This window comes from Natrix helvetica, assembly GCF_964273705.1.
Source record: "Natrix helvetica genome assembly, chromosome: Z".
Classification (NCBI taxonomy): domain Eukaryota; kingdom Metazoa; phylum Chordata; class Lepidosauria; order Squamata; family Natricidae; genus Natrix; species Natrix helvetica.
In genome coordinates, this window is record NC_138554.1 from 41,045,034 (window position 1) to 41,068,722 (window position 23,689).

Below are 23,689 nucleotides of genomic sequence, written 5' to 3' on the forward strand. Positions count from 1 at the left end.
CACCACACTCTCAACAACCTTCGCTAAGAAAGGAAGGTTGGAGACAGGACGGTAATTTGCTAGCTCCGTTGGGTCCAGAGAAGGCTTCTTGAGCAGGGGCCTCACCATCGCCTCTTTCAAGGCGGTTGGTAAAAGGCCCTCACCCAGCGAAGCGTTCACCAGCCCCAGTAGCCAGCCTCGTGAGCCCTCCCAGGAGGCCAGTACCAACCAGGAGGGACACGGGTCCAATAAACATGTGGTGGCTCGCAGTCGCCCGCGCAACCTGTCCAAATCTTCGGTGACAACAGGGTCAAACTCCTCCCAGCATGGTCTCTCAAGACTAGCCTCGGACGTCCCCACTGGAGCACTGAGGTGGGTCCATCCCCTTCGGATCCGATCGATTTTATCCTGCAGGAACTCTCCAAATTCCTCTGCCCGGCCCAGCAATGGGGGGTCCCGCTGCCCCTGTGACAAAAGGGAGCGGGTCACCCGAAACAGGGCGGCAGGGCGGTTCTCTGCGGACGCTATAAGGGTGGCACAATACTGACGTTTGGCCACTCTTATTGCCACAAGGTAAGTCCTTACATAGGCTCTTACCTGTGCTCGGTCGGATTCGGAGCGGGAGGACCTCCACTTGCTCTCTAGGCGTCTCCTAAGGCGTTTCATCGCCCTTAGCTCCCCGTTAAACCAGGGGGCCCGGGTCGATCGTGGCCGTCGGAGAGGCCGCAAAGGCGCCACCCGGTCCAAGGCACCGGCGGCCGCATTATTCCACGCGGCTACCAGGTCCTCTGCCCGGGGGCGGGGCAGGTCTGCAGGAGGTGGCCCAAGCTCCGCCTGGAACCTATCTGGTTCCATCAGACGCCTGGGGCGGAACCATCTGGGATAGTCTGGTTCCGCCTCCCCGCGGTGGGGAGCAGCGCCAGGGAAGTCCAGCTGGAGAAGTGAGTGATCTGACCATGACAGGGGCGTGATGACTAAATTCCCTCTTCCCAGATCACTCGTCCACTGGTCGGAGACAAACACAAGATCCAGTATGTGGCCTCCCTCGTGCGTGGGGTCCTGAACTACTTGAGTCAGATCCATGGCTGTCATGGAAGCCATGAATTCCCGGGCTGCCCCGGATGCCTCTCCCGTCGATGGCAGGTTGAAATCCCCCATCACTAATAGCTTGGGGGTTTCAACCGCCATCTCCGCAATCCGCTCGAGGAGCCCGGGCAGGGCCATTGATGTATGGCGGGGAGCCAGGTATACTATCAACAGGCCCAGCTGACTCCCTGGGCCCCATTTCACGCCCAGAGACTCACAACCAGATATCTGCGACACAGTGAATTCTCTCGGTGCCAAATCTTCCCGGATGATTATCGCTACCCCACCACCCCTACCTTGGGCCCGTGGCTGGTGGAATACACAGTAACCTGGAGGGCACATTTTCCTGAGGGGCAACCCCCCCTCCGGGCCCAGCCAGGTTTCCGTTATTCCTGCGAGGTCCGGCTCCCCCTCTGTGATCAAGTCACTGATGAGGGGGGCCTTATTAATCATGGACCTCGCATTACATAACATCAGCCTAAGGCCCAGGCTCTGCCGATCCTGTCCACCTAGCCTGCGGGGGTTGGTACAAGCGACCGGGCGTATCCAGCGGCCCCGGTCTCCCAACCGACTGTATGTTCTTCTAGTGTCCTCGCGCCCGCCCCTCCCTACGACCGTCGCAATTGGAATTCCCCTTGTAGGAATGGTATTTCCTCCCACCCCCCCACCCCCATAAAACATACAGTCCTAAACACCAGAAGATATCTGGATGCACCTTTTTCCAATTAAACCAGTTTGTAGCTCTGTAATCAATCAAGCCACTGTATATTTGACAAAATGAACTCAATTCACAAAGGTTTTTGCCTTTTAATAAAATGCCTTTAATAAAGCAGTCACTAAGCAAGGATTACCTGTATGTAGAGGCTAACTGGTTAATAAAGGTGTTTTTGTTTGTTCACTGTGGATCCTGCACTGAGTAGTTGCCTTTAAAAGAGTATTATTTCAAAAATTGTTAGGTTACAGAACAATTCAGTTTTGAGTAATTGCCTCTAAAATGTATTCTTTCAAAAACAGTTAAATTACAGAACAATTCAATTTTATGATTATTGAAGAAAATGAAAAGATCTATTTCATGATGAAGAAATGATATGATAAACCACTCCAGAGGAGTAAATACTGAGGCCACATGATATTTGCAATATTACCTGCTTACTTGAAGAAGCAGCTCCTATTTTATCTCTTACCTGAGGCCTTTCCAGGTTCTCCCACCTAAAGAAAAGTCAAATAACTGCAGGAGACAGGTTTTTTTTCCTTTCTCAATGCTAACATTCATTTTAAGAAGTGTCCTTCTCAGCAGGTCTCATTGGATGAATTAATATGCATAAAAATATAAGTGTAATCCTTAGATAATATAAATATTTAAATAAGAATAAAGTGGAAATGTCAATAAAACCATTTTGGAGTCATGGAAGTGGTTTTGCTCCTAGTTTTATAGATGTTATATTTTGCATTTGTTGTTATGATTAATGGTTGTTATGCTGTTTTTCATCCTATGCTTCCATTTCTAATATTTTATTTTGTATTGTAGTTTTAATACGCTGTCCAGGGAACTATACACAAATAATAGATATTTAGAAGAGGAACAATTCCTCTGGAAGGCAGATCACATTGTCCCATATAAAACTGCCTGGATCAGCAGATCCTTAGAATAAGTATATTCCTCTAATCCTTCTCCAACCAAAGCATTGAGACCCAAAACTAGAGAACTCCATACCACAGTAGGCTTTTCCATCAGTAGGAAAATAACTTCTTGGTAGGATTTTTTCTTTAGAGCTACAGTGGTGTGAATATGAATTTGAATTTGAATTTGAATTTATTAGATTTGTTAGCCGCTCCCTCTCCACAAAGGGACTCGGGGCGGCCTACAATAAATAAAAGCACATATTATACAATTAAAACATTTCACGGAGGAGGTGTCAAAATCGCATAGTGCAATACATAGGAATAGTCATAATAAAATTAAAATACCCCAATATAATATTACAAATTTAAAAGATTGCCAGGAGGATAAAGATAGAGCTATAGTTAAGCCAGGCCGGCTAGTTGGAACAGGTGGGTCTTGAGTTTTGAACGGAAGGAGCAGAGGTTGGTAGTAATCCTAATGTCGGGGGGGAGGTCATTCCAGAGGGCTGGGCCCATCACAGAGAAGGCCCTGCTCCTGGGCGCCGCTCTCTGGCACTGCTTAGTGGACGGCACCCGGAGAAGTCCCTCTCTGTGAGAGCGAATTGGTCGTAGGGATGTATGGGGCAGGATGCGATCCCGCAAGTAGCTAGGTCCTGTGCCATGGAGCGCTTTGAAGATGGTAATCAACACCTTGAAACCCACCCGATAGACCGCAGCTCACGCAGGAGAGGTATTATATGGGAGTATCTAGTACTCCCCATAATCACCCGCGCGGCCGCATTCTGGACCAACTGTAGTCTTCGGGTGCATCTCAAGGGGAGCCCCATGTAGAGAGCATTACAGTAGTCTAGGCGGGACGTCACCAGCGCGTGAGTGACTGTGCGAAGGGCATCCCGGTCCAATAGGGGGCACATTTGGCACACCAGGCGAACCTGGTGGAACGCCCCCCTTGCCACGGCTGCCACATGGTCATCCATGGACAGCCGGGCATCCAGGAGGATGCCCAAATTGCGCGCCCGCTCCATGGGGGCCAGTTGCTCGCCCCCAATGGCCAGAGATGGGATCATCTGGTTGAATCGGGGGGGCGGAAGCCACAGCCACTCCGTCTTGGAGGGGTTGAGCTTGAGTCTGTTGTCACCCATCCAGACCCGTACTGCTTCCAAACACCGGGACATCATTTCGACGGCCTCGTTGGGGTGGTTCGGGGTGGAGATGTACAGCTGCGTATCATCAGCGTACAGATGATATCCCACCCCAAAACCACGAATGATCCCACCCAGCGGCTTCATATATGTGTTGAACAGGAGAGGCGAGAGGACCGACCCCTGCGGCACCCCACAAGTGAGAGGCCTCAGGGTCGACCTCTGCTCCCCTGCCAACACACGTTGCATCCGGTCGGAGAGGTAGGAGCAGAACCACCGTAAAACGGTGCCCCTTACTCCCAGCCCCTCCAGCCGGTGCAGTAGGATACCATGGTCGATGGTATCAAAAGCCGCTGAGAGATCTAATAGGACCAGGATAGAGGAACAACCCCTATCCCTGGCCCTCCAGAGATCATCTACCAACGCGACCAAGGCCGTCTCTGTGCTGTGCCCGGGTTGGAAGCCGGACTGGCGCGGGTCTAGATAATCATTTTCCTCCAGGTGACGTGGGAACTGTTGGGCCACCACACTCTCTACAACGTTGGCTAAAAAGGGAAGGTTGGAGACAGGACGATAATTGGCTAGCTCCGTTGGGTCCAGGGAAGGCTTCTTGAGTAAGGGTCTCACAACCGCCTCTTTCAAAGTGGCCGGTAAGGACCCCTCACCCAATGAAGCATTCACTAGTCCCAAGAGCCAGTCTCGTGTAACCTCCCAGGATGCCAGTACAAGCCAGGAGGGACACGGGTCCAATGAACATGTGGTAGCTCGTAGTCGCCCACGTAACCTGTCCAAATCTTCGATGGCAACAGAGTCAAACTCTTCCCAGAATGGTCTCTCAAGACTTGCCTCGGGCGTCCCTCCTAGCCCACTGAGGGGGACTCATTCCCTCCGGATTTGAGCGATTTTATCCTGCAGATATTTCCCAAATTCCTCTGCCCTGCCCTGTAGAGGGGCTTCCCGCGGCCTCTGCGATAGAAGAGAGCAGGTCACCCGAAACAGGGCGGTAGGGCGGTTATCTGCGGACGCAATAAGGGCGGCACAATGTCGACATTTGGCCGCTCTTATTGCCACAAGGTATGTCCTTAAGTAGGTTCGTACCTGTGTTCGGTCAAGTTCGGAACGGGAGGATCTCCATCGGCTCTCTAGGCGTCTCTTGTGGCGTTTCATCACCCTTAGCTCCTCGGTAGACCAAGGGGCCAGGGTGGTTCGTTGCCGTAGGAGAGGCCGCAAAGGTGCCACCCGGTCTAAGGCCCCGGCGGCCGCATTATTCCAGGAGGCTACTGGGTCCTCTATCCGGGGGCGGGTCAGGTCTACAGGAGGTGGCCCAAGCTCCGTCTGGAACCTATCCGGTTCCATCAGGCGCCTGGGGCGGAACCATCTAGGATATTCCGGTTCCGCTTCCCCGTGGCGGGGGGTAGCACCAGGGAAGTCAAGTCGGAGAAGTGAGTGATCTGACCATGACAGGGGAGTAATAGCTAAGTCCCCAATTCCCAGATCACTCGTCCACTGGTCAGAGACAAAAACAAGATCCAGTGTGTGGCCTCCCTCGTGTGTGGGACCCTGAATTAATTGTTTGTACATGTAAACATGTTTGATTGAAATGTTAAATTTACATTTACCGACAAAGAAACAAAAGGGGGGGGTTAAATTTGTCAGTAAATATAAATTTAACACAAATATAGTTTATCATGAAAGTGACTGCTTGCAAAGGCTCCTAGATTGGGGCTGAAAGGCAAAAGTGGAAGCTGTATGTTCCATCCCATAGTTGGGTAGACCACATTTTGCTCTGATAGACTGGTCTCATTGGAAAAAAAACATTTAACTGAAATATATTTTGGGATATTTAGGGCAGTATTTCAGGCTAACTGCAAGCCAGGAGTTTGATGCTGACTGGCTGAAGGTTGACTCAGCCTTCTATCCTCCCATGGTCAGTAAAATGAGGACCCAGATTATTGGGGTTGCTATTACTATTTTATTGGTTTGTTCTTAGTGCTGCATTTTGTATGCATTTTCTTACTAGAGTATTAATTGTTTTGAATATTAATTTTAGTAGCAAGAAGACAGAAATAAAACTCCTTGATCTTATACCTGCAGAAAAAAATTGGGCACTGAATACTGGAATGGTATGATACTTGTGTAATTGGAAGTTATGCAAAGGAGTTACAGTTCATAGATTACAAGCAACCTGGAAATTCAGGTTTAGACTGATTGGTGGGACCGTGCAAGGTACATTGGCAGTATGAATATAAAATAGGCTGTGCAGAGGGCTCACTTCAATGTATATGATGCCCTTATGTTGTTTTGATGTTTCCATTCATACATGCCATACAAATACCAAATAGATTCCTTACTCACAAATCTGGTCTTGTGATGACTCATTTGGAATAAGCAGAATAATAATTTGCCCGGTTCGATTTCTCAGGCAATGAAAAAAGTCCTACCTATAATACCAATTTATTGTAGGACTTCCTCTTTGATCTTCAATTTCCTTATCTGTAAAGTGGATACAGGCATGACCTTGCTTGATAAAAATTTATCCTGAACACAGATTGTGAAAATATACCACAAGAGCAAATTATTAAATGTGCTCTGTGAGTAATAAGCATAAACAAAAGCTATTTGAGCTGTTGTATGGAGGGGGAATTTAATGAATGCCACATGGAGAAATTTTAAATTCCCATTCAAATTTGATGAAAGAGAATTTGCCACAGTAAATACTTCAAAGGACAAAAGAATTCCAAAGACATCCTTATGGGTGGGGTGTGATGTTACATTTGCTTAGCGACAAGATAGCCAAAGGATGTACAGTATATGAATATTTTGTATTTCATTGTGTGCCCCTCTCTCCAGATGTTCACAGCCTCTCTGATTCCATTAAATCATATACACAGATATACACACAATGCAAAGCAATGCCCCATGAGGCTACTTCACTAGCAGTACTCCTGCCATTAATGGGAAATACTAAACTTGAGAAATGGTTGGAAAATTGCCTCTATCCTTTGGAGAAATTCATTCAGCCAATTTCTTTGCCAGCAAATTTGGAAAGCCATTTGTCTCTATTTCTCATTTTAACTTCTCCTACTCCCCTCAAAGTAGATTTGCAAGCCGGTAAAGTCTTGTAGGTCAATTTATTCTTTATTGATTCTTTAAAAACAATTTGTTGAAATATTACAGCTGCTGTGATTTTTCATCCTCTTCATCCTTAATGGCAGAGCAAACTTTATTGATTCTTCATCTTTTGTTTGTATGGAGGGGGATACAGTTTTCTGATTTCCGGGTCACTGTACTCATACCACAAAAATGCACTTGGACAGCTATAATAAGTATCTTGAGGGATGATAGGAGTTTCCTGGTTTGATCACAGTCCTTTTCCTTGCCCAAATTGATCCCACCATTTTGTTATTGTTGGCTTTTTCGCTTCTCTGCCCTGGTGAATAATTTAAATTATGCATTAGGCAGCTCCAAGAGTGTAACTAGTAAATCTGAATTGTTAGTTTGGTTCTTTCTCCATCTAATGATTGCAGGTCCTGGAAATTATAGGGACACAAAACCGGTTCAATGCCTGACACAGTGAAATAAGCTCTTCTTGGCACATTTAACCAATAAGCCTCCAAGGTACCATCAATTAATCCAGGATCTCTGTGAGCTGTTTCTTTTGGGGGATTGATGCAACATCACATTATCAAGGTTGGCAATCCTGCCATGTAAAAGTGAGAGCAAGTAGGCACCAGACAGTTACTTTAATGAGAGCCAGTGTTTAACATTGTGTAAAAGAAAGATCTTTCTTCCAAGTTGTTTTGGATTATCTATACCAGTGGTGGGTTTCAAATTTTTTTAGAACCTCTTCTGTAGGTGTGGCCTGCTTTGTGGGAGTGGCTTGCCAGCCTTGTGACCAGGTGGGAGTGGCTTGCCAGCCATGTGACTGGGTGGGAGTGGCTTGGCAGTCATGTGACTGGTGGGCATGGCCAACTTGTAAAATGTGGTGAAACTCACTTAACAACGCTCTTGCTTAGCAACCAAAATGTTGGCTCAGAAATTCTGGCATTTGAAACACACAAGTCTTAAAGCTGTCAAGTTACAAGACCCTTGTACCCCTAACCCTTTAGAAAAAAACCCAGGGGTGTTCAAACTCGGCAGCTTTAAGACTTGTGGACTTCAACTCCCACAATTCTTCCTCTCGCTCTTCATCTTGATGATGTGAGGATGGGCGGGGGGGAGGGAGCTGGAACCGGTTCTAAACGGCACGGTAGATTTGTGGAACCTATAGAAGAGGTTAGAACTGGTAGGAGCCCACCCCTGATCTACACCTTGCAAAATTCTCAGAGAGCATCTGGACAGGGCTAGGCTAGAAAGACTGAATTACCAGACTAAGGCTGGGGAGAACTTGTTGGTTCTCATTCAGCTACAGAACTCACTGATCCAGTGGTGGGTTCCTACCAGTTTGGACCAGTTTGGCCGAACTGGTAGTGGTTTGGCAGCCTGGGTCACTGGAATCAGTGGTGACCCAGGCCTGCCATGCCCCTGAACTGGTTCTCGAGCAGCGCCATAGGCACCATCATCTTATTTTTTGCTTCTGTGCATGCGTAGAACAATTTTTATTGCACCGTGCATGCATGCGCAGTGCGCCCACAAGCAAGCTGGCAGTAGTGCCTGCCAGAACCCACTGCTGCACTGATCCCAGGCTAACCTATCTCATAGCCTTTGAGAGGACAAGGTGGGGATGAGACTATGTGGCAGCAAAGGTTTGGGGCCTTGAATGCAAGAACTCACAGGCTTGATCCTCAGCACTTGAGTAAGAAAACACCCTGGCTTAAACCATGGGCAAAGATCTTGAAAGCAAAGGGCCTATGAGTCCTACATATAGGACACATACGCTGCTACCAAAGGACTGGCTTCCATTTGTGGGTATGTTCTATTCTAAGAATATTTCAACCTGCAGGTCATTTTTAAAGTGATCTTAAAATTGACTTTAAAATGCATCTAAGAGGTTAGTCCCCAGAGGACAGGCATGTAACAGGAGCTGTGGTGGCACACTTTGAGAATGCAGTATTGCAGCCTAATTCTGCCAACTGCCAGCAGTTTGATTCTAACCAGTTCAAGGTTGGACTTAGCCTCCCATCTTTCCGAGATCGATAAAATGGGGAGTAAGATTGCTGGGGCAATATGTAAACCAATATGTAAAACACTTGGAGAGGAATTTAAAGCACTATGAAGCAGTGCTATAGCAAATGCTATTGCTATAGATTATGATCATGATTTACCACTTGTTACTTGTATGTACACTGAGAATTTCTGCACCGGAGACAAATTCCTTGTGTGTCCAATCAAACTTGGCCAATAATGAAATCTAGGCTAGGCTAGGCTAGGCTATTGTTATTTTTAAAAAAAATGTCTTCTGTGTTGGCTTAATAAATATGCTGCATAACTTTCTAATGAGCTTTTCAACTTTCTTTCATATGGCCCTTTGGATCTAATCCTTCATCTGACATCTAGTAATGGCCTTTCCTACTTTAGTAAGATACATTGCTTGTCTAGTCAAACTATAGATATAATTTCTATATCTAAATTATTCTGCAGCTAAGTATAAAATTAGCATATGTACATGCTGTGCCAAACAGTGCCCTCATCTTTTTATTTGGAAATGCACAGGGGGCTCTCTCAAAATCAATATGAGCAAGCTGGACAGATCACCTGTTGGAGCACTTGAAACACAGTTTATAGGTTAAGGTAATGTTAGCAGGACAGAGGTTAAATTGATTGTAGCAGACCAGATAGATCAATAGTCAGACTTGCTATATGTTATAAAGGGAAACTGTCTTCAAGCAGTGCTTGGTTTCTAGAAACTATACATTGGCATAGACATGCTTGGTATGTAAGTGGTTTGCCGCTGCTTTCTTCCAAAACCATTTTTCGGCTTTCCAATCTCAACTACAGCCCTAGAAGATTCCCACTAACCAGACAGCAGGCAATCTCTTTAGACATGTGGGCATATTGATCCCCTTATAAAATGCTTCCTCAGAAAGGGTTGCTTTTGATTCCAGTGGATGGCAAGATCTGGTTAAGATTCTAATGTTGACTGTTTATTAGTTTAATTCAGAGAACACAAAAATAAGACTTAATTGTTTACAAAGAATGATGTTTGCATTGGCTTAATAAATATACCAGGGTATATGATTTTCTAAAGGATATTTTAAATTTTCTTTCATATGGCCAACACAGTTCCCTTTTAGTTTTGATCCCAGTTAGGACTGCATTCTGGTGGCCACCTAGCATATTTGTAAAAAGTTCAGAGCATCAAAAAAATTGGGTAAAAATGGAAAAGTGTGTGACACACCTGGACAGACCCAAATCTTAATGAACTATAACATTTTGCTGGGATTAATGGACAGACAACTAGAAAAGACGTATTGTTTTGGCACATGGTAACTGCAGTAAATTTATTATACGCATAAAGATTGAAAAACTCTGAAGTACTCAAAACAGAGGAATAGTTGATAAAAATGACAGCGTTCATAGAGATGGCATAATTGACTTGTTTAATTAGGAAAAAGACAAAAAAAACCCACTATTTTCAGTGACCAGAAACTCATTGTGGATTCATTGTGAAAATAGAAAAAGTAAACTAGTGATTTACGAGTTTGAGACTAACGAAGAGTAAAACATAGAAAGAAAGGTGCCATGATACAATCTTAGAGAGAGGATAAAATATAAATGCATATATCATTGCTGTAAAAAAGATCAGAAGCTGCTCCTTTACACCTTTTTTAACCTTTTCTGTATTTTTCTTAGTTACCTATTACTTTTCTTTTTCTTACAATATGTATTGTTTTTGAAAAACGTTCAACAAAAATTAATTTTTAAAAAAGTAAAGGCAAAATATAAGTTTCATTTTGAGTGTGTTTCTTGCCACAAAATACTAGGGGACCATCCAGCCAATGTTTTTAATCTCTGACCTATCCTAATAAGATTTAGCCCTGCAGGATCTCAGACCAGAAGGTTTCATATTCTCTGCTAACTCATCATTCAAGCCAGGTATTAAATATGAGATCTTTTAAATGCAAAACATGACCTGTACTACTGAATTATGTATGGCCTTTTTCACAGCTTCATGGGTGTCTGAGGTAAGTACCTATTCCATGGCAGTAACCAATTTCTTTCCCACCTTGTTCTTCATCTTCACCAGGTTATAACATCTCTTTAATTGGGACCTTATATATTCTACACCCTGTGCCCCACCCAGTTTCTGTTCAGAGAACAATGCACAGTAACTCTCAAGCAGTGGCCTGAATAACACTGAGGCCTCCTTGCCCCTTTGAAAAGCCAGATGACCTAATAATCACTACCCAGTTTTTCTGTTTCTCTTTTTAGCAACACAATAAGACCCAAGCCCCCTCTGGCAGAAGGCGTTTTCTGGAAACTATGCACATCAGATTTCCTCCTTCTCTTCGCTTCATCAAACTTAGGAATAAACATGTTTTGGAATGTTTTAATTGAATTGCTTGGTCTGTATGTTTGATGCTTGGAGTGTTTTCAGTCTTAGAACATTTGCTTTTTATTTTCTAACCCTCTTTTTTTTACTCTCTCTCTCTCTCTTCTCTCAGTCTTTTGGGCATTATTGCAAGTCTACAGAGCACTCCCCCTCTCCACATCAAGAACCAATTGGTTTCGCAGTCAAATCTTATTTGAGGTGGGCAACGGGACAGCATCTTCCATGACACCTAAAAGAGCCAGATGGTTTACCAAGTTGAGGGCAGTGATTGCAGCACACACAGCTGTGTTTTCAAACCTTTACCACCACTCCTTGCCCTTCGGCATCTACTTCAGGCAGCCGACTCATCCTTCTAATTGCAGAACCATCCCTAAGCGGACACACATTTTATTGACTCTGCTATACAGAAGCCCTGCCAGAAGTAAGAATATACTCATTACTGGGGAGGGGGTTTACTTTCCAATTTCCCCCTTTGAATCTTCTCTTTCATTTCCATTGCTCCTCCAAATAAGGCACATTTTATTTTCTTCTACTTATAAAGAAGATTACCTGCTCCACAAATAAGAATTACAGGTACTTTTGGCAGTTTCAGAAGGAAGGAAGGAAAGAAGGAAGGAAGGAAGGAAGGAAGGAAGGAAGGAAGGAAGGAGAGAAGGGTGGGAGGAGGAGGAGGGAGGGAGAAGGGAGGGAGGGAAGGAAGGAAGGAAGTAGGGCAGGAGGAAGGGAGGGAGGAAGGGAGGAAGGGAGAAAAGGAAGGAGAAAGGGAAGAAAGGAAGGAAGAGAGGAGAGAAGGAAGGAGAGAGGGAGGGAGGGAAAGAAGGAGGGAGGGAAAGAAGGAAGAGGAGAGAGGGAAGGAAGGAGAGAAGGAAGGAAGGAAGGAGAAGGAAGGAGAGAAGAGGGAGGGAGGGAAGGAAGGGAGGAAAGAGAGAGGGAAGGAAGTATTCTGCTGACTAAAAGAAAACAAAACAGCATGGCAGTGATTCTGGAATCTTGTGAGGCTCCAGGATCCCAAGGACTGATGTTGCAATACCAGTTATGGAAGAACTCTTCCCCCATTCCCCCCCCTCCACATTCACATTCACAAACAGGCAGAAGGACACTTTCAAAGATTATGCTCAGCACTGAAAGGAGCATACTCCTCTGTTGGAAATTGCCTGAGGAAACAGGTAGAAGAGATGCAGAGTCATTTTAAAAAACTGGGTTGCTAGGGCTGGGAAACCACACCCTCCTTTCCTCGCTTTTATGCCTGAGGCTCTCCACCTCTCTTGCTATCCACTTTTCATATACGGTTTAAACACAGGGTTTACTGTGCTCATAACACTTTTCCCTTTCCCTAACTTCAAACCAAGTTGTGCTTGGACACTCTGTAGGCCATGAAAGCTTAAGGCCAAGCACTTGCAAATCATAGTCAGTTTGAACCTGGAGTTGTTTTGCACATAAGCATGATTGACAAACCCAGAACATTTCTGCTTTGATGTGTTTTATGAATGGCACATTAAAAGCATTGTATCAATACAAGCCTTACAGCAAATGTGGTAGATGTCTACTGTGTTTGAGGACTGTAACCTTCAGGGCAAACTCATGATCTTGAGGACATGACTTGTCCTCTCTGAGTGACTCATTGCCCATATCTTTTTCTATAGAGCCATGCATAATCCTTGCACAGCTATGCTTTCAATTACAGGACCTAAACACAACTCCCTAGATTCCATTACAGGTATCACTTGTTCCCCATGTCCATGCCATGAAACCTTTCCACCTTCTCTCTCTCTCCCTGCTGTCAAACATTAGAAGGTTCTTTGGGGTAGAATTCTGAATTATTTTTCCACTAAACCTGCAAAGTGTTTTGGGGTGTATTGATCTCTCGACATGATGTATAAATCATATCTGTAAATCATAGTTACTAGAAGGCTTTCACTCAAAGGACTTCCCCTTGAACAAATGATTAAAGGATAAATGAGAACCTTCTTTATGCCCTCTTTGCATGCTCAGTGGTTCTCTTTGCAGCTGCATGGTTTTCCTGTTGAAGAAGACGCCTCAAATGAGTCTCCCCTCTGCTGCAAAATCAAAGGGGCTTGGTTCCTTTTCTAGACTATCTTTCAAAGCTATAGTATCAAATTACATATCCATAGAATCAAAGCTGTTATTTCTTGGGCGGAAATATTTATTGCCAGGAATGAATATCTAGGGAGAGAGAAAGTTAGCCAATAAAAAATAATTATGAAGGACAAATGTTTTCAAGGAGCTCGTTTTCAATATAAAAATGTGTCCCCGCAGGTTATATTAGCACTTAAAAAGAGCGGACATCCTTCAACGAATCTTTATCTTTCAGCCTAATTTCCTTCGCAGAAGAGATGTGAAACGAAGACGACCCTCTTCTCCCCACCCACGCTTTCTGGGAGGAAAAGTAAGTGGGAATCTGGTAGCCTTCTGAAGTTTTGCTGCTGAATTACTTTGTGCTGATCTGGATACCCGCCCCTTCATCCACCCGCACCCCGTTCTTCTGCAATAGGATATATGCGAAAGTGCTAAAATGCTTACTCTACACTGAGAGTAAGCAACCAATCATTTCTGAAGCCATGTGAATATGTTCCTCCTCCTGAAAATATTCCTCCTTTATTATCCTCTGTCTCTTTACTCTTCTGAGAATTCGGAAGAAGGAAAGTGAAATCAAGTCCCAGAAGCCCAAATCAACTCTTTCGCTTCCAGCCGGCGCGCTTCCGCCCCCCTTCCTCTGAGCCGCCACAAAGAAAGGAGCTGGATGGGAAGAAGAGTCCTTCTCCGGGAACCCACTGGCAGAAGCGCCGCACCCGCTTTCCGGACCGGAGAAGCCTTTTGCCACATCCCGCCGCCCCCGCCCCCCCCCCACTCAAGACTCTAATCGAGGTCCCCAGATTCCTTTCTTCATGTCTTCCTCCGCGGGATGGATTTCTGTTCTGGGGGAATCCCAACCATCAGAAGTAAGGCGTGGTAGGCGGAGAGGGCGAGAGCGAGAGCTCCGGCGTTGTCCCTTATATAGCTTTAAGAATTTCCCACTAGGTCTGCAGTCTGCACAGTTTGTATTTGTTATTCAGTAATACAACACCATCATTGCCCTGTCACCATTATATCGGAGTGGAGCACATCAAAAGTTCACTCCAACCAGCCCTTCTCCCCTTGCCAGGCTGATGCCTCGACCGATACCTTCTGCTCTCGCGAAGGTTCACACGTGACGTACGCGAGCGCATCCCAACCTTCCCACGCCGGAGCGGCGAAGCTCACGGGGTTCACTTGCCACCCTGTGGACAGCCGTGACCGCCGCGGCCCCCCTTTTCTGCGCCCTAAACACCCTCTTCCATCCCAAATCATGGGATACTCACCGGCCCAGGTTTTCCTCGCCCTCTCCACCCACCCACCCACTCCGGATAAAAGAAAAAAGCCGCGAACTTGACCCCATCCCAATTTTGCCCTCTCTGGGATGGAGCGGCGCCTGTCGCGGAAGAGTGGAGATGCGTGGCTCTCCATTCTCCCACCCGTTCCCTCATGCCTCCCAGCGTGTCTCGCTCCGTCGGTCCCCGGCCGGTTCCTTAGTGGCACCGTCCACTCACCCCGGAAAGCAGCAGCAAGCCCCATAGCAAGATCGTCGTTTTCTGCATGGTCGTCTGAGGTAAAACAGGGCGCAGGAAAGGAAGATGCCGGTCGGGAGATGAGGGGAGGCAGGAGGCTTCTTAAGCATTCCCTCCCCAAGAGGCGTCTCGGGATGGGCGCGGGAGGGAGAGGAGAAGAGCGTCGGTGGCGACGGAGGCAGCGCTAGTAACTGAGGGAGTTGGACAGCACCTGCTTTCTGTAACTGGTAAGCTCGGCCCCCTTTTTTTAAATTAGTATTAAAGCGATCGATGTTCTCCTCCCACTGGTTGGGTGGTTTAAGGAGCGCACAAATAACCAAGACATGACAACCCCTCCTTCTTTCAGGCCCCCGGGAAGAGCATATCAAAGAAAATCACTTGGTTCATTACATCTTTCACACCCATAAAACTTTTTTTTAAAAAAAAAAATTCTCCTGAAAGTTGAGAAAAGATGTTGAGGAAAGGTACTAAAATCCTCAGAGGTGAAGAAACTATTTTGAATAACTTCTAGGGACTCCACCAGTGAATGAAAATACAGGTGGGGTCCAAGGGCAACTTTTGGGTTCTTGCTGCATTTTTGCTTCTTTCTTTCTTTCTTTTCTTTCTTTCTTTCTTTTTTCTTTTCCTTTCTTCCCTTGTAAAATCCACTTAATCATAAAATTTGGCCATGGATTTGGAGAATGGTGCTCTCTCTTTGGAAGCACCCAATGCCAACATGCAATCTTGCATTTCTTTTATCTTTTTTCTAATCGGATTCCACTGGGCTGAAGAGAGAAATACAAGCAGAGAGGGATTAGAATAAATCTAACCCGGAAGAAGGTAAGCTGGCCAACTAACCAGGAGTCAAATGTAGTGTGGGATATGTACCCCTCAGAAGTCATCCAGATGGCCACAAATTATACAGAGCCATTATTTTTAATGTTATGCCCCAGCCTTGCAAAACTCTTGGCCTCCAGATGGATTGGCCATGCTAGCTGTAATCTATCTGGAGTAGTCACGTTGGGCTAGGCTGATATCTGGCTAGATATGTTGACAAGAAACAAAATGAGATTGACACTTCAGGGCAAAATGGAATACAATCAAATCTGATGTTTAAGACACACTTCACTTTCTGTACAGCCTATAAAATTTTCCATTTTTTTTCAACATATGGGTTGAACACATGTGCTCATGGAATAGATTATCAGCTGATATATATATCTTCATATATACACTTCATATATACATTTATGTGTGCGCGTGCATGCACATACACACTGACAAAATATGCACCCTACATCATATCAAAGAAAATAATAAAGGTAATCATGACAAGATATAAGCAAGGAAAGCCCTGCTTATGCGCTGCAGCTAAACTAAAACTGCTAGCAAGTGGAGTTCATTTATAATTTAAATTATGCATATGGGGAATCAAAGTGGACTTTCTTCCTGGAAAGTCTCTTGGAATCTATGGCTTGTTGTCACAGATCTATAAATTTGAATATTTATACTATTTCATAGGGAGAGTAGCTTTACTTTAAGTCTGTCTTCCTTCCTTCCTTCCTTCCTTCCTTCCTTCCTTCCTTCCTTCCTTCCTCCCTCCCTCCCTCCCTCCCTCCCCGCCCCCTTTCTCCCAACATATTGCAATGCATTTCACTTCTCTCATCTCAGACAACTGCTTTCCACATCCCCTATTAGATCAATTGTAACAGAAACAAGGATCCAATTGTCTGACTCAACGAAATTGGCTATCTTTGTGCGCAGACTCAGAGCTTCCTGTATCTGGCCGGTCTTGCTTTGTGTTTCATGCCATTGCCCTCTCATCCCCAACTTGCCTGACTTAAGAGTAACTAAATTGCTTACTTGGTTAAGAACCAGCATTTCAGAATGCCACAACTCTTTCTCTGCTCAATAAATCAGCTCTGGATATAGTGCAGCAACAGCATGAGTTAGTTTGAATAGATCTTCTAGTTGCTCATCAGACATTTTACGGTTTCAGTTGTGGCTTTAATAATGAATGCCATGTTAAAAGTTTAGCCAGGATCCTTTCTGCTTCCTTGATAAGTGCTCTCTCTGAATCAGATATTCAGAATGGAGCCCAGACCTTTTTTTTTGTAAAAGAGGAGATGGATTGCTGAGTATCTGACTTGTTCCAGGGGTGCACCTATCACTATTTGAAGAATGTGAATCTGCAGGGAGGAGTTTGAGATTATATATAATATGGTACTTAGAGGGTGAATTATGGGGAGGCGGGGTTCAGGTGGCATTTGTAGGTTCAGATGGCTCTAATTTGAGCACTGGATGCTCAAAACCCCTAACCCTTTCACTTTAAATATGTGGTATGCTCAGTGCAAACATCTGGTGCCTCTGTTGAGTTTAAGGACCAGTCCAAGACGTTTTGTAAATTATTTCCTCCCCATCTCCAAGTTCATGCAAAATCATGTTATTTATGTAGTTGGGGTAGGATGGGGAATCTATCAAGTCTTTTCCTCTTTCTTGACAATAAAAATCCCTTGAAGATCACTTGCCCTGGAAATTGTTTTATTGGGCCTACTGATAGAGACAGCATTGGGAATTTTCTGCAGGATGTTCTAGAACAGGGCTGTCAAAGTTGCGGCTCAGAGGCCAGATGCGTCACAGGCTGCCACGCCCACACCCACGCCCAGTTTAGCAAAGGGGGGAGGAGTCCTGATACGTCATGTGACGCTGCAAGGTTGATACGCCTGGTCTAGAAGCAGGAGCCATCTTATTTATAAACTCTTTTAGAAATAGTTCTTGAACTGACTCACATATTTATTTATTCATTACATTTTGCTCAACCTTTTCCTTTCCTCGAAAAATAGTTTATTCCTATTTTATCCTTTATACCATCCTGGGCAGAAGATTAAATTGGGAGATGCTGACTGTCCCATCCTATGAGTCTTATAATTGCATGATGGCTTAGTTGCTTGTTTAAAATATCTTTAATGCCTTATTACTCTCAGCCACATCAGAGGAAGTCTTCACATCACATGCTGAGGAGACCTCCTCTCTCCCTGCAGATTGGGAAGTACATCAGTGTAATATGTGAAGAAGCAAATTTTATTTGTTTGCGTCTTGATGTGAGCATCTGGCCAGGATGAATAAAAAGATTTGAAATTGGCATTTGGGACTGGATTTTAGAGGGACATGAGCAACAAAAGAGCAAAAGGCTGGTTCAAAATTGAATCAGAAACATTATTCAAACTTGAGTACATCATAAGATATAATTGTGTTCTACTTCCTTTCCTAGAATCTTTTATTTGTAGTTGTCTTCGCAGCACTGTCCTTTCTTTCCCCTCTCTGGTTTTTCTTTGATAATCTTTCCTTTTAACTCTCTCCAGCTTGCCAATATCCTCCCCGTAATGAATGGTTCCAACCAACTGCAATAGTGTGAAAGGTAAGGACATGTTTTTTCAGATGCTGATCGTAAAATCACTTTTTATAACCTTCATTACCACTTAGGCTTTGTTGCCAGCAAAGCAATATAGTCTTTCAACCTTCACTTTGATAAAGAAGGCAAGAAAAAGGAAGGGAAAGGGGAAAAAAAACTGTTTCCAGGAGTCAATACACCAGGCTGACTATCCACATGTATATAGTTCTTCTTACCATAAATTCATTTATGAGATGATGGAATAGCCATGGGCAGTTTCAATATCCTCTGGCCAAAGTTAGGATTTTCTGTGCAATAGGGCTTTTGCGCAGAAACAAATCACATAATTGCTTCAGATTCTCTCAAATATAAGAACTATTCTCCTAAATAGATTGGGGGTGGGTGTCATTGCTTTGGTCGAGCTGTCTGCTCTGATTGGCAGCTACAGGAGGCCTATCTGGGTTTTAAGTGATCCCGTTTCTCAGAATTGGAGCATATTGTTTAATCTCCTTTTGTATGGTAGAAGTACAGCAGCTTTTAATTAAGCTGTAAAATTAGATATGTATGCCATGGCTTTTTTGAGTTGATGGATGGATGGATATCTTAAGAACTTTTTGACCAATTAAATAAACACGTAATTCGGAAAGCAGTGTTTTCGTGTTGCTCTACAAATAATGATGAAAAAGTTGCATCAAATGAAATCAAAATGTAAATGTAAATTCTACACTTGCTCTCAGTACTGAGCTCAGTGTGGGACATAAATCAATGTTTGTATTGTTGAATCATTGCACCATAGACATGACCCAATATAGAAAGAAAATGTCACTTCCATACCTACATGGAGTGCAAGGTGCTTTGTTGCACTTAAAGTCACATCTCTTGTTGTTATAAATATGTGGAAAGATTTAAACAGTGTCACAGCTGATTATTATTCTGATCTGTCAACATTTTTATATTCTTTCGATAAATATAAGAATAGAGGAAAGTCCAGATTTTTGATTGTATAAAATTCTATAAGGTACAAAGTTAATTTTTTTTAAATCCTCCTTCTAACTATGTTAGAAATATGTAACAGATTTTATTTACTTCCTAAATAATATTATCTTCCACAATTTTAGCCTGGCCTTCTAATTTTGTTGCTAATTTAGAGGGGATGTGTTAAAAATGAGCAGAAAAAGCAATGTTGGCTTTACAGTACCGGTCTATGAGGAAAAAACCCTCAAAGTTGATACATCATGTGAGTATACCCTTATTAGGGCCACATTAATTCAAGCATGCATGCAATCTTTCAAGCAAATTGAAAAGGGAGTTAAGAAGAAATATTTTTTTAAAAAAATAGTACTTCATGTTTGCCCAATTATGTTAGATATTATTGTGTACAAAGATATTGCCTCGGGGTGTCTGTTGGCATAATAACATATAAGCAAACTGTACTGATTTTCTTTAGCTAACTTTGGCAAGGATTCACTATAACAATTCCTGAAAATGGAACCGTTGTCAGTTTTATCCTTGACATGGCTGCTCTGTCCTGTTTCCCGTCTGGAGAGGATTGACAGTGGGCTTCCACTGGTTATTTCTCCTTGGTTCTTTCTAGCCAAAATATTCTGTTTTAAGACTTCATTAGTTTTTTTTTTCCTTGTTCCTATGCCTGCTAAAGCATGTGGATGGACAAGTTTCAGTAAGTCTGCTCCAAACATTTGTGAAACTTACCTACCCCACCTTTTCTATCCTCCCTGGGTCCCCTACAACTTAAAATAAGATTTCCTCTTGGTGTTTTTTTGTTAACAAAACGTAATTATTTAATCACCTACAATGCTTTGTCACTGCTGCCTTGCTATAGGGTTGTTTTTAAAAATACCTTGCACTTGAAGTGTCATTGCATGCATCCATTTGTACTCTAAAGCTAGCCGCTGGCTTTACCAGCCCAACTAACAGTTTTCCCTTTATGTGGTTGTTTCCCAGGAAGAATGGAATTTGGGTGGGAAGACAAAATTGTAGAACTTTTTTTTTTCTGCCTCACTTTCTTCCCTTCGCTTTTGTAAGCTTTCCTTGAATCCTGGTTGTGATTCATGCTACCTTTTCCTTCCCATGGAGTCGCAATGTAATATTATTACAGATTGGCAAGTCAGTGTTTGTCATTACTTCATATGCAGCCACTTCATAATGCTTGTTGTCTGAGATGATGATCCAGGCTTCAATCAGTAGGACTGGTTATCCCAAAGACACTAAGTATTCTGTGGCCATTTCTGATAGGTTTCCCCCATTGCCATTGTCCAAAAGGCCTTCTACCTCCTGGCAATTGACTTCTATGAGCACCATTCCCACTTTCTACTAGAAACTGTCTTAAAGAGTTAAAGTTGTGGGTTTTGATGTGTTCTTGGGCCAGGCTTTAGCCTAAGGTCATGTATTATTCCAAATACAACAGACATTTTTGTAGTGTCTTTTTTTTTTAATTCTCTCTGAAATCTTTTCCCCCTGGCTCATTTTCCTTGAAAGGATTTGCTTTCTGAAATTGAGGTTGTTTTTCTTTGAAGTTATTCCTTTTTCTCAGGGGCCCAGGAATCCCTCAGCAAGCTTCTTCTGCTGCCTTCTTGCCCCGCTCAGAAGCTGACTGCAGTTGTAGAGCTTGCCTTAACAATTCAAGGGCTTCTACCATTGTTTCTTAGTTTTCAGGACAGGTGGCAGCCATTTGGTTGCTACATTTAGCAAATAGGCCCACAATTCCTAATCCCTATCTGTGGACTGCTAGCAAGTCCCCTTTGTTGTGCTTTCTGTTTGTATTTCTTAAGGAAAACATATTCAATCAAACTCCACTCCCCCAATTCCTCCATCTCAACTTTCTGGCATAAGAATGGTGAAAGTTTCCCTGTGAGATGTTTCTTTTTGGTTTTGGGCTTAGCATCACTGCTATTCTCCCCTCCCAACTGCTTCTTCCAAATCAGGCAAGTTGGCCAAAGTTTTCTCACCAACCTCCCATCTGTAGAAAAGGATGCAGCAGTGTTTGGCTCGTCCATGCCTGCTTTTGCAGCCTTTTCTTTACTTGATATTTTCTTGCTCTACTCACCTCCTCAAGTGGCTTTTCTCTGTCTGGGCCCAGGTGGAGCTAATGCTTTACCTGGGCCACTTGTAAAAACTATGTTGCATTCTGAGTAGGGATGATGGAACCAGTTCTGTCATTAGACAGCATACAAAAGCCTCCAGTGTCAGAGGTAGATAATGACAATGGCAATCAGCTCACTGTTCTTCTCAGGTCCCTTAGCTCTGCCATTTCCCAGTGTGATATACTCCAGAGGTATTGGGAATTGCAACTTTCAGAACTCCAAGCTAGGTCATGCTACTTAGGAGTTCTGAGAAAGCAATCTGAACATGTCTGGAGGGTTTGGGGAAGGTTTGTGGAAAGTTGCCCTAGTCATTCCATTCTATGGAGGCAAAGAATCTAGATTACTATGGTAAAGTATAATCCATAAGACCTTGAATGAAATTATTGCCCCAACAGCCTAATTCTCATTCTGCCTCAGTAACAAAGCTGCTGTTGTGCTTAGAGTTTAAAAGTAGAGCACATTAAAGAAAGTTGTTGCCGGAGACAGGAATCACAGCCTGCTTCCCCAGTGAATGTGGCATCCGGCAAACTGAATTTGTCAGCTTACATCTTTCTCTCTATCCATCAGTTTAGTGTACAACATACTAAGCTCAAAATAAACCAAAGACTTTGCAATTTACCGTGTTGTGTGAACACAGTCTTTATGATTTGTCAACCAGGATAAACTAAATGATACCAGAATATATTCTTGGTCAACTATCTCCAATGTGGTATTCTCTAGACAAGCCAGGATAAAAGCCCCTCACTGATTCACCCTAGTGGGTCTTGAATGCAGGCATCACTGGCTCCCTCATACCTATCAGTATCAGGACATCTAATATGGATTTCAATAGAACGAAGTAACAACTAAAAGGCTCTTAAAGAGGGAGCAGCAGCCATAAGCACTCATGAGCTACAAATACATGTGTAGCCCACATGGCAGTGCCTTGTTGGGATATGGCTTGGAGGCTGTTAGCTTACATCATTTGTCTGAATAGGGGCCAGCAAAGAATCTTGTAAATCTGTATTTAGTTCTACAAAAATGCACGATCCTTCTCTATCTGTCCAAATGGGGTTTTCCAGGCAGTGGAGGCAAGGGAAATCCATTATTGAACTAATCCCACCCTTTTCTTCATTCCACAATGAATCTATATTTCTGCAATGTATGAATCCCAGAATATGGGGTAGATCCCCCCCCCGGTTGGAACGGCCCCCGAGTCACCCACATGTGCGCGATGTGCATGTGCATTGTAGCATCAAATGACCCTTCCGCAAACCTCCGCGATGCTCCAGCTGTTTGTCGGAGCATCGCACAGGCGCCATACGTACCATGTGCATGCGCGGAAGCACCAAAAGCTTAAAGCACAGATAAGGAGCATGGGCGGGCAGGTGGGCCCTCCAGAGCACCGTACCGGAACAGTACCAGGTACTCTGGGCAGGATCCGGTACGCCCGTACCAGGGCGCACCACCTGCAACCCACCACTGGTTCAATCACACCTGTCTATTAGTACAGCCCAATATATACAGAATGAGAGGGGGATCAGCCCTGAGATATGATTCTATATATATTTGCTGCCCCCCCCCCAACACTGAGGAGAGTTTCATACCTTTCTGTTGATTGAAGCCAATCTTTGCATTCATAATTATTTTTGACTGTAAAAACTATAATAATCAGTTACGCATATCTATATGTTGCTTTTTATATGCTATTTGTAGGCCATTTATGTTTCCCATTTTTAGGCACTGGGTAGTGCCTCTGGATCTCAATGCATGGTGATTTGTGAGTCTCATTATTGGAAACTATTCTGAGCAAAATGACAAACTTAATATTGTCTTTTCCCTGCTCCAAATTGCCTCTGTCACCCAGCAACAGAGGTGGATTGCTCCCGGTTCAGCCCAGTTCAGGCAAACCGGTAGTAGTGGCAGTGGGAGGCTCTGCCCACCCGCCTGGAAGCTTCTGCGCAGAAGCATCACATGTGCAGGAGCGCACCTGAACCGGTAGTAAAAAAATTGGCAATTCACCACTGCCCAGCAACCTTTCAGATAACAAAACTAATTTTTCTATGAGTAACTTCTAGTGCTTTATTTCAATCATCAATGGGGAAGTATATCTACTTTATCTGGCTTCCAGTTTTTGTTTGATATTTTCAAATGTTTCAATAAGAGTTAGTAAGTAAGTAAGCCCTTAGAAAAACTGTGGATTTTTTCTGTATTATTTTTGGTTTGTAAATGTGAAGAATATTATTTTACTGTCTTTTATCTGTTGTTTAAGTACTATCGTGTATTATAACAATTGCAAAGCAGCTTTTCGT

General features: G+C 43.9%; 1 protein-coding gene across 3 annotated transcripts in view; it reads right to left on the bottom strand.

Moving 5' to 3' along the window:
• The window catches only part of NGFR (nerve growth factor receptor), an 81,107-nt gene extending 66,052 nt beyond the window's left edge, over positions 1 to 15,055 (bottom strand). For all 3 annotated transcript variants that reach the window (XM_081971388.1, XM_081971387.1, XM_081971386.1), the window contains exon 1: positions 14,910 to 15,055. In XM_081971388.1, coding sequence (XP_081827514.1) covers positions 14,910 to 14,957 — 48 coding nt within the window. In that variant the 5' untranslated portion in view covers positions 14,958 to 15,055. The remainder of the gene's footprint in view (positions 1 to 14,909) is intronic.
• Between the last annotated feature and the right edge of the window lie 8,634 nt (positions 15,056 to 23,689).